This window comes from Talpa europaea (genome assembly GCF_964194135.1).
Source record: "Talpa europaea genome assembly, chromosome: 5".
Lineage (NCBI taxonomy): Eukaryota > Metazoa > Chordata > Mammalia > Eulipotyphla > Talpidae > Talpa > Talpa europaea.
The window spans coordinates 116,633,897-116,648,377 of NC_140071.1; the positions used below are offsets into that span (position 1 = coordinate 116,633,897).

Genomic DNA, 14,481 nt, shown 5'->3' on the forward strand with positions numbered 1-14,481 from the left:
ACCTCTAATTTCTATTGGACTTAGTAGGAAGTTCTTAGGAAAGAAAAGCAAACTTTTCTTAACCCTCTGAAAAGAGGGACAACTACAATAAATGAGTTCATTTCCAAAAGAGCCTCTCCCCACACTTTCCCATGGAGAAATAACTGCATGGTGCACCACTGCATGTAGCTTGCTTATAGAAACGCATTGCCCCAGTGAGAATGTGCAAAACTACAATGCTAGAAGTACACATTTCAAAGAAAATGGAACATTTTAGGGAAAAATATTTGACACAATTATTGAGGCAGAAAGGGTGTCAGGAAATTTATACAATTACTTGAGTATTAAGGGTTTGAAGTCAAAATGTTAGTCATTCCCTTTTATATTTGTTGGTTTTGAGCAAATTCTGGTCTAAATTCAGTGAACCCTTCTGCTTGGAATCAAGTTTTTCAATCTTTTTTTGTCAGATACAATTATGATTTTCAGTCTTCGTAGTTATTTTTTTCTACTAGTAGTAATTATCCTTTTTTATCCCTTTTGCAACCCAAAGCTTATGTATCTTTCTTCATGAAATCTTCTCTAATCATTCACCCTACATAAATTCTTGCTCTTCTGAATCCATTGGCATTTGTTGTGCTCTTGACATCTGTGATATAGTGGAAAAATATTTCCCTAAGAGATGAAGGACGTGTGTATCAGTCCCACTTCTATTGCTGCCTGTGTCCTGCAAATCACTCTTTGTCCAGTTACCTATCTACCTATCTACCTATTTTTCCACCCACCCATCCATCCATCCATCCATCCATCCATCCATCCATCATCTGCATAGCTATCTATCAAAATTTCTTCATTTATAATGAGACAGTATGTGTTATATTATTAGGATTACATCTTACAATATGACAGTGCTTTGGATAACTATTATACAAATAGAAGACTTTTTTTATTTTTATCTATATTTACTATTTTGAGACTTATGTTTAAGGCTTCATGTTATTCTTTTATATTTTCCTGAATATAGGTTCTTTTTTCCCAAGGTAGTTTGCTATTAAAGACAGATTTTTTTTTTCTTTTGGGCACTTCTCACCATTATGAACATAGCACAAGAAACAAAAAAAATTCCTCCCTATCTTGTATTCTTCAAATACTCTCTGAAAAATTATTATTTTATCTTAACTAGTTGGGTTGAATGATTCCTTTGATCATCAAATTGCTTCAAATATGGTCTGTCATCAATTGTATTGACCTAAAAACTGATAACACTTAGAGGAAACAATGTAATATAAAATATCTGATGTGGTCAGTATATATGAGTGTTATCACCCAATACATAGAAACAGACTTTGTGATATATATTAGTACATATCTTCCTTTTATGGACCACTAAGAATTATCTTTTCAAAAACTTGCTTTTAACATAATAACCCCATTTACATTAGCATAGGGTAGTTTCAAATAGATATGGAGTTGATGATATGGATTTCCACATAATAGCATGCACATCCAAACAGATGTCTTAGCCTTTTTGAAATGAGTTTCCACTTCTATAACATAGATATGATACCAGTTCATCGGGCTATGAAAATGAAATCACTGTGAATAGAGAATCTGCATACTTGTTTTAGAGCCCAGCACAGGTTGGCTTTCAATAAATGTTTTCTTGAGACTGAATTTTACACATATAAGCTCATGTTTCTGATCAAGAAAAAATTACTGTCAGCTCTTACAAGCAAACTTTTCTGTTTATAGCACAATACGTACAATTGTGTCATTTTGAAGACTACTGTTTGTATGTTTCTGCCTGTAATGCTTGGCCATGCTGAAAGGCATTTTAATTCCTCTCACTAGAAGATGTGTCAGAATTACAAAACATGCCCAGAACTCCTCACCTCAGCACTCATGCAAATCCATGAATTGGAACTAGTGAGTGTGTGTCTATTTGTATTTTGTCTGCATATCTTAACTTGGATTTTCCTTCTCTCTAATTCTTTTCTTTCCCATCATGTGTTTTCAGTTTTGACGAGGTCCAAGAGAGTGTTGTGCCTTTAAATTTTTTGCCATCTCTATTCTGGGCCTTGTGCACAGAGAAATTTCACATGTCATTGGTTGCCTTTAAAAGTGGAAATCATATTTTGTTCATGCTCCAGCAAATTCAGCACATTTTGGATGGTCTGTATATGTATTATCTAACAATCAGAATTGTGTCTTTTCATGAAGTGTGAAACTCTTTGATCTAATGGGTACAACCTGTTCATTCGGGAGAAAGGTTTCCTACAGAATGAAGGAAGTTTTTCAAATAAGTTTGAAAGAAAAATAAGCTTAGGAAGTGTGCTTAGAAAGAGACCAGAGAAGACAATGAAGGGTCAGCAGTAAAGACTCTGAGGTGATCTAGCTGAATGAATGAAAAAAATCTATCCAAATGAAGGAAAGGGGATTGGAAATTCTTCTGTGATAGGGTATATTTATTCTATATTACACATCAGAGAGTTAGTCATTTTTATCAGTGATGCAGCCATATTTAACAACTATTTATAGTAAAATGAAATTAGCCTTAAGTGAAGAGATTTTTCTTTTAATTTCTTTGCCAGGAAATTAGTGATTAGAAGAGATATTTGTATTTTGTTGAATGTCTATCTCATTTTACTCTCCCTACCAATATTTAGAGATAATACGTCCACTGCATTCCCAAAAGTTGAAGATTCTGCTTTTCATTAATAGCTTGTTTAAACAAGAATAAAGCTTTAATTATTTCCTTCTTAATAGAAGTTATAAATCTTTATGTAAACCAATAAGAGAATACAGCATAAAAAGTAATCTAAGTCTCCCATAGTCTCATCATTTGGACCCATATTTATCTTTTTGTTAAATCAACTATGCAAATCTCCTTTATAATGGAATGCAGAAGGAAAGACTGGATGTCCTAGTGTCCAGTGGAAGAGCCAGCTATGAAAATAAAAGGAAATCAGAGGTTTTGAGTATACCGCCCATGTGCTTTTAAAAACAGGATCATGGTATACAAAATTGTTTTGTGACTTGCTATTTTTATTTGTGTTTTTATAAGCATTATTCTGTGATTAAATAGTCTTATAAAGCCTCTTTCATAAAGCTAAGTTTTCTGTTGTTTGTTTTGTAATCTTTTATTTATACTTATATGTATTTAATTATGTTTAATGAGGTCCAGTTGGTTACCATATTGTGTGTGTTTTAGGGGTAAAGTACACACCTCTGTGAATGTATAGTTATGACACTACACCCCCCAAAAAAGTGCCAATAATCTTCCATCATAACCCATTGCCCATAGATATGAATTTTTTTTCTACACATTTGCTGAGGACATTGGTGCTATCCCTTTGAGAATATTAGTAGCTTGAATTTATTATGTCATGCACACATGCATGTATGTTCACACACATATATGTATATATATGTGTCTGACTGTATGCCTATAATCACTCTTACACAAATATTTTGCCTTATGAGCACATTAACCTATCATATCAAGAGCATTTGTACAAATATAGTTTTGGGGCCTCCTTGGTGGCGCAAGGGGTTAAGTACCGCACTATGAAGCAATCCACAGCCTCTACAGCACAAATTCAATCCCCAGCCAGACAGGGAGAAACCCACATGGTGAGGCAGACCTCTTCTGTCTCGCCTGCTGCTCCCCTCAGCAGTGTATTTCGGTCAGTCTGCCTGTTCAGTTCCCTACTCTGTCTCTGAGGGATCCTCTCATCCCCTGCATCTCTGGCCTGTACCCCAGCTGTTGTATGCATAAAATAAATAAATCTTTAAAAACAAAACAATTGTAGTTTTGGTATATCTGCTCCTAACACAGCTATTTTGTATTCCTAGGTACCTGCATGAATATCACGCACAGCCAATGTCAGATGCTGCCTTACTACACCACACTAACACCTGTTTTCTCAACTGTCAAAAATCTGGAAATGGAGAAGTTCCTCAAGTTCTTCATCTTCCTCCATCGCCTTGGTTGCTATCAACATATCTTGCTTTTTGGCTGTAGCCTTGCCTTCCCTGAGTGTGTCAGCGATGGTGATGAAAGGTATTTTGGAACCCAATTCATTCAATGATAACAGTCAGTTATAGTGTCTGAGGGGAACAAAGTCTTCCCAAGCTACCACCTTTTGTTTTTGTTGTTGTTAAAGGAGAAACCTAAACCAGTCAGAACCAGTTATAATTTCCTTACACTGGAATTTTTTTTTCAAAACCCAGAATAATATTATGTTTGGGAAAAGTTATTCTGTGTGTTTGATTGATGCTACCAGCTGGGATACCCACTAATTGTTTCAATGAGCACTGGCAGAAGACTCACTCAAAGGAGTGATTGAAAGGAGTCATTGAAAAGGCTGTTTATGGTGGTGTGGACAGAGTTAAGAAAACAGATAAATGATAGGAGACACCGGCATCTCGTGATGGGAGATGAAGCTCCACCACTCAAGACTTGAAGGAGGGAAGGGGTGGGCAGAATCTGAAGAGAATTTAAGCTATGGTGAGAGGTCTTCTGACAGGCCAACTACTGCAATAGCAGATAAAGGAGTTAGAACCATGACCAGCCCTTCAGTTCTGCAGTGAAAGAAAAGGAGCACCAAATGATTGACTTCCTTCCTTCCCTGCCCCACATCTGCTCTGACCTCCCACCAACTGAAATCACCTCAACCGATGGGCAAAGGCATGCAATTAATGTGAGCCATAGCCAGTAGATAAGATTACAGATCTCATCTGAAAAGCATCAGCACCATTGTCCCCAATTCTATCGTTTAAGTCAGGTATGAGTGAGATGCTTGCTGGTTCTTATGGTCAACACTGGACCAGTGTGAGAGGTAAAGTGTAGATACAGAATGAAAAACAGAGACAATATCAAGTGGGATTAGAAATAGTTTTTCTTTTTATTGAGGGATAGGAGAGAACATGTGTGTGAGTGTGTTTGTGTAGGTGTCTTGTAAGCTCATCTCTTTTTTAAATTGAGATATAATTGACATAATATTGTATAAGTTTCAGTTGTAAAATAGAATGACTTAGAATATTTGAAAATGAACACCATACTAAGTAGTTAATATGTGTCAACACACAAATACATTTTTTCTTGTAATATCTTTTAAGATCCACTTCAATATAAAAAACACATATACAATAGAGTGTTATGAACTGTAATAGTCATATCTCCTTGACATTTATTTTATAACTGGAAAATAGCTCCCCTCACTTTACTAAAATAATACTCATGGAATACTGGAGTTACTAACTATACATTTAAAAATGTGTTAAATAATATTTATGTATCACACATATACTTTCTGAATTAAAATGTTAGGAAATTTTCCAAATAGTAATGTTAGAATGAATTGCATTTTCAAGTACAAATTGGCTCCACGTTGTTTGTACTTAGTGTGTAAACTATATTTTGAATAAAGCAACAGCATTCATTATTGTAATTGGAAAAAACCTGCACCGCCATAGAGTAAAAACTACATAGAAGACAAATAATAGATTCTGAACTATAAAAGGAAGACATAGTATTCAAGGATACATTTCACCAGAAAGTATCATTTGCAAGAGGGCACTTTTGTGGTAAGAAGCGAAACTCTATTAGATCCTTCTCCAGGAGTGAAACTCTGGGATGGTAGTAAAGAGACCCTTTATACTCCTAGAATAGTGGCAGTGTATCAGCACAGGGTGGTTGTATTCATTTTCTAGGGTTGCCATAACAAATTATGGCAAATGAGTGACTTAAACAACAGAAATTCATTCTGTTACAGTTCTGGAAGTAGGAATCCAAATTCTGGCAGGGCTATACTCTCTCCAGACTTCGAGGGAGAACTTATTTCCTTTGCCAGCTTCTGGTGGTTTCAGGCATTCCTTGACTTGTGACTACATTACTCCTGTCTCTGCCTCTGTCTTCACATTACCTTCTCCTGTGTGTGTCTGTATCTTCTGTCTCTTATGAGGCTACTTGTCATTGGCTTTTGGTCCTGATTACTCAAGATGATCTCATCATCTCAATAGCTTTAACTTAATTACATCACAAAGACTTAAGGGTTAAGACAATGGACATCTATTTTTTTTTTTTTTTGGCAGGGGAGGGGGTACCATTTAACACACTTCAGTGGCTGAGAGAGAAGGCAGTGGGGCCACAAGTCTCAGCCCTCTTATCTGTGAAATGGAGATAATAGTTGTACTAATTTGACAAAGTTCATGTGAGGGTTGAATGAATGAAGGAGCTTGGGACTGGGCCTAGCTTTTACAAAGAGCTCAATAAATGTCATCAAATAATAGATTAAAAAGGAGAGATAGTACAAATGAAGCTGAGAACACAAAAGTATTTCTAAGAACTGCTGAGTATTGAATGGCTGCAAAACAAATGTAGGAAACTGGCTGTATTTAAAGAAAATCAGGTAAAATACTCAAGGTTGCTGGAACTGGATTCTAGTTCTGTTTCTCCTTAATTTCAAACAATTTTGTGTATATCTCTTGTTTTTTTCTATGGACTCATGAGTGCATGAGTCAGACAATGAAAGAGAATGTATTAAATTTCCAGAAGGATCTTAGTTTATTTGATCATCCTTATTATAATTCAATCTCTACTTTCAGTTAAATCAATTATAAAATTGATTAGTTAGTTATGTTAAGCAAACTAGTTAAATTACTGAAAATCTTTAGGGTATTTGTTTTTCTCCTGACCTAGTTCATCTTGAGGAATATTCTCATATGAGAGTTTTCTATTTCTGTTATAATAGCTAGTAATTCATAGTCAATTTTCAGTTATCCTTTCAGGACTTATCCTATTTTTTATTATTAAATTTATTATGTTTAACTTTATAATTGCACTTCCAACCAGTATTTCCTACTGTCACTTAGTATGTATCTGGAATCTGTAAGCTAAATTTAATGAAATAAGTTTAGAAGGGTAAAACGTATTGTAGAAAATAATTGTAAAGTCACGCTTTTTTTTTTAATATTTCACTATTGTGGATCACCCATTGTACTAATTTTCTCTACTATTCAAATAATGGAGAATTGCTTATAGTCCATCCTAAAGAAAATAGCAGCTTAATAACATTTAAAATTTAATATAAAAGCATAATGGGATTATAAATGGTAGAGTTTTTAAGGGGATTCCTTTGAGGCTTCAGACAATCATTAACTATATTATATATAGTAATGAATTTTAACAGTTTTTACTTTAGACTAAGATTGTAGGGTTGCTTTTAATAAATATGGATATCATGTGCTATAAATACAGGCTCACTGAAGTGGGATATAATTTACATGGCTTTAGTGAACTATATCTCAAGATAGAGTAATTTAGCTGATACACCACTGGGTACTGCTAAAAATATGTGAATTATAAGGAATAACTTAAAAATATTAGCAAGTAGCTAGAGAGAAATTCATACTTTCTGGGCCAGGAGAATTAGACATTTTGATGAATTTTTGATATATAAGCTATGCGTAGACACTGTGTGGAAGAGAAAACAGGTATTGTAGCAACTATAGCTTTTAATGTGCAGCTATTACACCTTCTTATAGTCTTTATTTTACTTTTTTTAGCAAAGGAAAAATGAATTTAATGACAACATGTATGCTTTCTTTATACATTGAAGAGACCCAGTAACTCGCCCATGTGTTTTTACTTACCATAAAATAACCTCAGCAAAGACAAAGGAAATTGGTGGGGTAGAAAGAGAGAGGTCACAGTAGGTTACTAGGGAAGGTACAGTAAATAAACACATGGCTTGTGACAACATAGATGGAACCTGAGGTGATTTTGCTAAGCAGATATAAGTCAGAAAGTGAAAGACAATTGCCAGATGGTTTCTGCCATATGTAGACTCTAAACAACAAAGCAAATGAATTCATGCAAAAGTAACTGGTAGACTCTATCAAAAAGCATGGTGATTACCAAAATGGGAGGAAAAGGTGTTGAGAGGAAAAGGTAGTAGGGGGTCAATTTCATAGTGGGAATGGCACTAGAACTTTGGTGGTGGGTGAAGCTTATACACATATTGAGGTGTGAAGTTTACTCCCAAGATTTATACAGTATTTACCAGTGGTAAATAAGCAACATCTTATTAAAAAACAAAAACAAAAAGTAAAGCAAAGGTATGGCTGTTAAGCATATTTAAGTTCTACCTTCTTTTTTGAAGAGTAAGGAGATAATGTCTCCTCAAATCAGTGAGAGCTCTTCCTCACCTTGTTTAAATAGTGCACCTATATAATCTTATCAAAGTTGAAAGGGGCTTAGTATTTCCTGGAAGTTCCAGTCTTTGCTTCTAAAACACACCCAGGTGACCCTACTGATCATGATTACCCCACTTACCCACTCACTTCTATGTTGCAGAGAAACTCCCTGCATATGAAGCCTTAACATGTTAGTCGTTTTCTTTTTTTCTTTTTTTTTTAAGGATTTATTTATTTATTCATACAAGCACTGGGTACAGTCGGAAGTGCGGGAGGGTGAGAGGACTCACCAGAGCCAGAGCGGGGAGCAGAGCAGGCAGAAGGACCGAAGTACACTGCTGAGGGGAGCAGCGGGTGGCAGGAGAGGTCTGCGTGCCCTGTGGCACCCTCGCCCTGGTCGCTGGGGATCGAACGGGCTCAACCGCTGTGCCACCAGGGGAGGCCCATGTTAGTCGTTTTCTTTTGGAGTGTTGATTTGCCCAAAATCCCTAGCAGAAACTCTTAATATTTGTGGAAATGAAATTTCTTAATCTAACTGATGACTTGTTATTAAAGGACATATCAAAGCCAGGAACTACAAGACAGTTTTCTATAATGTATTCAATCCCTGTAATATCATGGTGAAGCTCAAATGAACTTCCTTAACACCTTCAAACACACTTTAATTTTTTACAAATAAGCATTTTTGCTGGATTTTAGAGAATTTGATCAGCAATGGCAGAGAAGGTGCTTGAAAGCTTGGAAGCTGGTGAAACCTGATTCAAACCATAGCTCTTCTAATTGCCAGTGCTAAGATTGTGGACACTTCAGTCATCCTTGCTCATGGTCAGTTTCCTCATCTCTACACTGAGAATTGTAATACCACTTCTTGGGGTGTTTTTGTGAGTAATAAATAGTAACTAATATAAAGTGCTCTTGCATAGTCCACACTACACATGTAACTTCTCCATGAGCAGTAGCTAGTGTTGCTGATATGGCAGTCAAAGATGAAATGTGAGTTTCTAAGAGGGTATCAACTTGTCTCTTCAGAGAGTCAAGATTTGCCTCTTTTTCTCATTCTTCCTGCCTTTTCCTCCATGTTCCATTTAGCTACAAAGTACTAATTTAAAAATACAAATTAGATGACACCACTCCCCTTGTCTCTACTTAATCAAAGGCCTTTCCTAGACTAAGATTCCAATCTAAATATCTTGCTATGACTTTGAAGGCTTCCTTGTTCTCTGGTGTCATCAACATTGCCCTAATTGTACTGACCTTTATATTTCTCAAAATTGTCCACCTCTTTCCTATATGCTGTTCTGCCTGGAAGGATCTATGCCCTCTGCTCAAGAGCTATCTCCACAGAGAAATCTTCTTTGATCATCATGGGTACCTCTCCCACTACCTTTCACCACACTGTGGTTGTACCCCTATTTTCTTTTTTTTTTTTTTTTTTTTTTTTTTTTTTAGTCACACTTTTAGTAGAAAGAGAAAGTGACAAAGGTAAGACTGTATATTTGTTTTTTTTTTTTTTTTTTATAAATTTTATTGTTATATTCCCCATACAATTGCAGCCCCCAATTCTGACCCCAATCCTTCCCCTCCCGCCCCCGCCCCCCTAAAAGTGTCTCTGGTTCATAGTTTTTTGTTGATTTTGATTTTCACTTTCTTATAGTTATTCATTTTCCTGGTCCCTTATTTAAGTTTTCTAGATTCCTGCTATGAGTGAGACCATCCGGTATTTTTCTTTTTCTTTTTGGCTTATTTCGCTGAGCATGATCCCTTCCAGCGCCATCCATGTTGCAGCAAATTGCATGTGTTTATCTTTTTTGAATGCTGAGTAATATTCCATGGTATATATGTACCACATCTTCTTGATCCAGTCATCTATTTTTGGGCATTTGGGTTGTTTCCAAAGCTTAGCTATTGTAAACAGTGCTGCTATAAACATAGGGTGTACCCCTATTTTCTTGTCTATGTGTTGTCTCTCTTGGCTAATTACACAGTAATAGAGAACTTGTTGGCTTTGTACATTATTGTGTATCACAGTATTTAGCACAGTGCCCAACACATACTAGGCACTTAACTACTTGTTGGAATGTATGAAGAAATGAATAAATTTCATTTAGAAAGCACTCCTAAATGTCTAGGTAAACACGAGTTCAAAATATGTTCACTAGAGTTGTGCATTTTTTAGTATAGTATGTTCTGAAAGTTCACACATAAGCCAAATTTCATATGCATCTTTAAAAAATTATGTTTAAAGTGAGTTGGGTGATATTCCCAGAGTTCATTTAGCTTTCTTCTGATGGAACTTCAGTTGATGGAACAGCCAACCAAGATATATGAATTTGCTCTTCTCCATTACTGTCAAAATTCTGGACATAATAAAGGAACAATAGATTATTCTTGAGGACTGGCTTGGTGCAGTTAATATTGACTCAAAACATCAGTTAAAAAATCTTCAGTGCAACTGTAGTTGAAATTCTAAAATTAAAGCTTATATAAAAGCAGATAGAAAATGTTGATAAAATGTCTAAAGGATAATGATCATTTGAATACTAGTTGACGGACCTGGAGGTGTGAAACTCTGAGTGTGCACCATGGTCATCTTCAGATGGACCATACTTTTTCTTTATACTTCCACAGGCCCAAAGATGGAACTGGTAATTGAAAGTCATAGAGAAGTGAATTCTAACTTAAGTATGAAATTTGCAGGTAATAAATTTGCATATACATGAAATTGTTGTCTCAGGGAATGGTGAATTTGCTATCACTGGAGGTTTTTAAACTGAATGATGGGAACTTTCTAGAGATACTTTGGCAAGAAATTCAGCATATTCTGTGGCAAGGAATCCAGCATCTTATGTTAAATTTGTTTCCCATTGGATTAACTAACAGGCAAATCCATTCATAGTGGCCCATGGCACTAATTAAAGAGTTCTAAAAATTAATGAAAAAAGATAAAGAAACTTAAATTTACCATAACTTTTCTCAGAGACATTTTTATATTTGCTTTGGGAAAAAGAAAGAATGAATCCAGTTGGGTTTTTTTGAGGGGTGGGGAGGCTGGGGAGGGTTGTTGACACCCTATGGAGCATATCCAGTAACACTAGATGGTCACCCTAACTGCCTTCAGAGAGGATGCGCTGAGTTAGCTACAGGACTTCTGCTTTGCCAAGCAGAGCTTGCAAATTGGGACCCTGCCAACAAAAGCCCTCTTTTTCTCCATTGCAACTTGCAGGTTCTTACCCAAATAAATGTTAAAACAATATTTAAAGTAAAAAGGTGCTAAATTATTAGCTGGGAGCAGCTGTATGTCTGGGGTGCCTTGGTCTTGTGCATAGCCAAATAGTTCACAGCAGAAAATAGAACTTATGTCTCCAGATAATATGATCTGTCCCCTTGTTACCCTACTTCTCACATTAATTCTGAGTTTTGCTTCTAAAATCTTGATAATAAATCAAGGGTGGAATTCTACTAGGTTGTTATCTTACATTAGTTTTATGTTTCTCTCTTAAGCATTTGCAAAATCCTGGTAGATAAATAAAAGTTCTAGGCTTATTGTGTTTCAGTCACTATGAAGGAAGAAAAAAATGTTAGAAGAAACAAAATATATTTAAAATATCCTTTCTGGAAGGCATGGTTTGTTTCTCTCTTAGAAGCGCCCCAGACTTACTTTTAGAAGACTGTGCTTTCAGGGATCATTTTTATAGTTCATGACAAAAAGTGGCAGAGTTCCCTAGAAAAATGAGCCTAAACTCCAGTTCATATTATTTAAAGTTACAGTAAAGTTTCCTGTCATATCAATTACACACAGGATATCATTTTCCTATGCTGATTCTATACTACGACTAAAGATATTACTGAATGGTCTTTAGAGAAACAGTCAGGATAGGCACCAAAGTTATTGCAGTGATTTTTTGAAAAAGTATTTGTTAAACCAAAATCTCCTACTATCCAATTTATACTCGCAATTTCTATGACTGCCCATCATTCTAGGCCACACCATTTTGAGTTGAGTTTTAAGTGGTAATAGTGCAGTAAAATAGTAAAAAAAAAATTGTCTGTTTTTAATATAATTTTAGAAAATTTACTGTGTTCTTAAATATGTTATTTTATAAGACAGCATGTGCCAATCTCTAGTGTAAATGAAACCTGGATGTCATCTTAAAGGCCAATTGGAAAATATGACTTGATTTTGACAACTTTTTGAAGAATTCATGAGTTACATGAAGTCAGTATATATTTATTCTTAGAAATGATCCCTGAAAGTGTCACACTTGAGAATAAATGGGAATGTTACAGATTCACAATATCTTCATACTTATAAATTTAAAAGTTTATTTAAGTCAGTAGTCCAGAACAAAGTAACTTTGTTGCTACTACTAACTCAATATTCTATAAGTCTTTGCTGTGTACTTCTCTGATTTTTATCTACTAACCTGGAAACAGTCTTCTAAGTCTTTGTGCAGGCTACCAGGTCAGATGGTTAATTGTTTGACAGTTCCCTTTCTAACCTGGGGCAAAATGGGGAAGTTAGTCTGCTTTTTGCATTGTACATAAAATATCAAATAAGTAAACTTTAATTTTATCAGCCCAAATGGCACAGAGTGTGGGTAATATTTTAGATAATTGAGTTGACTCATTTTATTCAGATGTAAAGCTACAGAATCAGGCCTTGACATCGCAAATCTTTCTGAAAATGCCTGTCATTGTCACTGACAGTGTTTCAAGCATACATATTTCATCAAGCTCAGTGGAGTCGTTGTTCACTTTTCTTCTCAGTAATTCATTGGTATTTTGTGGATGTGACCAGAATTTACATTTGATAACTTAGGACTTGATGCACTTGAAGATGCATACTTAAGGCATCATTTCATGATGTGCAAAAGTCAAAACAGCTGCAAACTTTATTTAACAATTGCCAAGTGTCTCTTGTGATTTGTTAATCCTTTATCCCATGGGCCCTGGCAAGAATGCCAAGTATTAATGAGAATTAGGATTATGTTGGTTACAAGGGTATGGAATTTTATGTTCTCTTCCAGGTGTGGTTGTGTGGTTTATATGGTTTTACATTATTCACACCCATTTTAATTCAAACTGTGTTTATCTGGTGGCATTTCTTCAAGTTTCTTTAAGGGTGACACCTACATTGTCATATAAGTGAGACACTCCGTAGCATTTCCATATTATAGTGATTTTACTGACATTTTCCTCTTATGTGGGAATTACTTTAAAATTGAACAGCACATGTAGGATTTGCTGACCTGCAGGGAGGACATCACATGAACACCAATCATGTGAACATGTATATTCATTAAGCTTGGAGTTAGGTAGTAGTGGTTCTACTACCAACGTTGCTACTGACAACTTTATTCCAAGTAGGTCACTGAATCATCCTCTGCCTGTGATTAATTTTATTCTCCCACTAATATGTATGTATCCCTGACTGTATACAATAATGATATAGCAGCAAAAAAAGTAAGAATCTTTGACCTCATGGAGCTTATTTTATGCTGGATGGAGATAGGCAATAAGCAAATAGATAATAAACTAATAAGATAATAATACCTAAGACAGCAAGGAAGGTAGAGCCTTGGAAAAATGGGCATCTGGTGGCAAGCTGTAGAATTTTAAGCAGAGTGGCGTTCATGAAAACCTCAGAGATTACATTTGATCCACAAGGATATAAGAATCCAGGAAGTAAGGGAGACCCAGACATCTTGAATGTTCACTGCTATCTGACCTAAGTGGGTGTAAAGGGCAGGACTGGCCACGGTGCAGGTTTTCTGATCCCATGCAGACCGGGTAAAGGAGGAGTCTGAGTCCTCAGTAGTTTTGCAGGTTTTTTATTTGGGGTTCACCAGGCATATGGCAGGCAGGGGTGCTGGCTGGGGGGCTGGGAGGCCTGCCAGCCTCCCAGCCCCCAGCAAGTCTTCACTCTATCTGGACTCTCTGGCATTCGTTCGGCTGCTTCTCGGCTGCTTCTCGGCTTCTGCTTCGACTTCTGCTGCTGCTGCTGCTGCTGCTGGCGTCCCCGTGACGCCGCCCTTAAAAGCACAGTCTTAACTCAGCTGAATCCCATCTACCTATGCCCACACCCTATTCCAGGTGCCCGCCATCAGGCATGCATTCAGGACAAGGATCCATCATCTATCCTGATGGCAGAAGGGCAGAAAAGCCCGACATTTTCTTTACCCTACAGTGGGGAAGAAGGGCATAATGGAATCACTACTGCAAGCAGACACTGTTGACAAAGGTGTGGTAGACATAAAGGAGGGGTGGAGAGTTTGCCAGACATTATGTAAAATTTGAGAGCTGTCT

General features: G+C 36.3%; 1 protein-coding gene across 2 annotated transcripts in view; it reads left to right on the forward strand.

Annotated features, from left to right (window-relative positions):
• CORIN (corin, serine peptidase) overlaps positions 1–14,481 on the forward strand; it is a gene marked incomplete at both ends in the record, with an annotated part of 178,757 nt that overhangs the window by 38,009 nt on the left and 126,267 nt on the right. For both annotated transcript variants that reach the window (XM_084233149.1, XM_084233150.1), the window contains one exon: positions 3,832–4,039. In XM_084233149.1, coding sequence (XP_084089275.1) covers positions 3,832–4,039 — 208 coding nt within the window. Of the gene's footprint in view, positions 1–3,831; positions 4,040–14,481 lie in introns of those variants that run through there.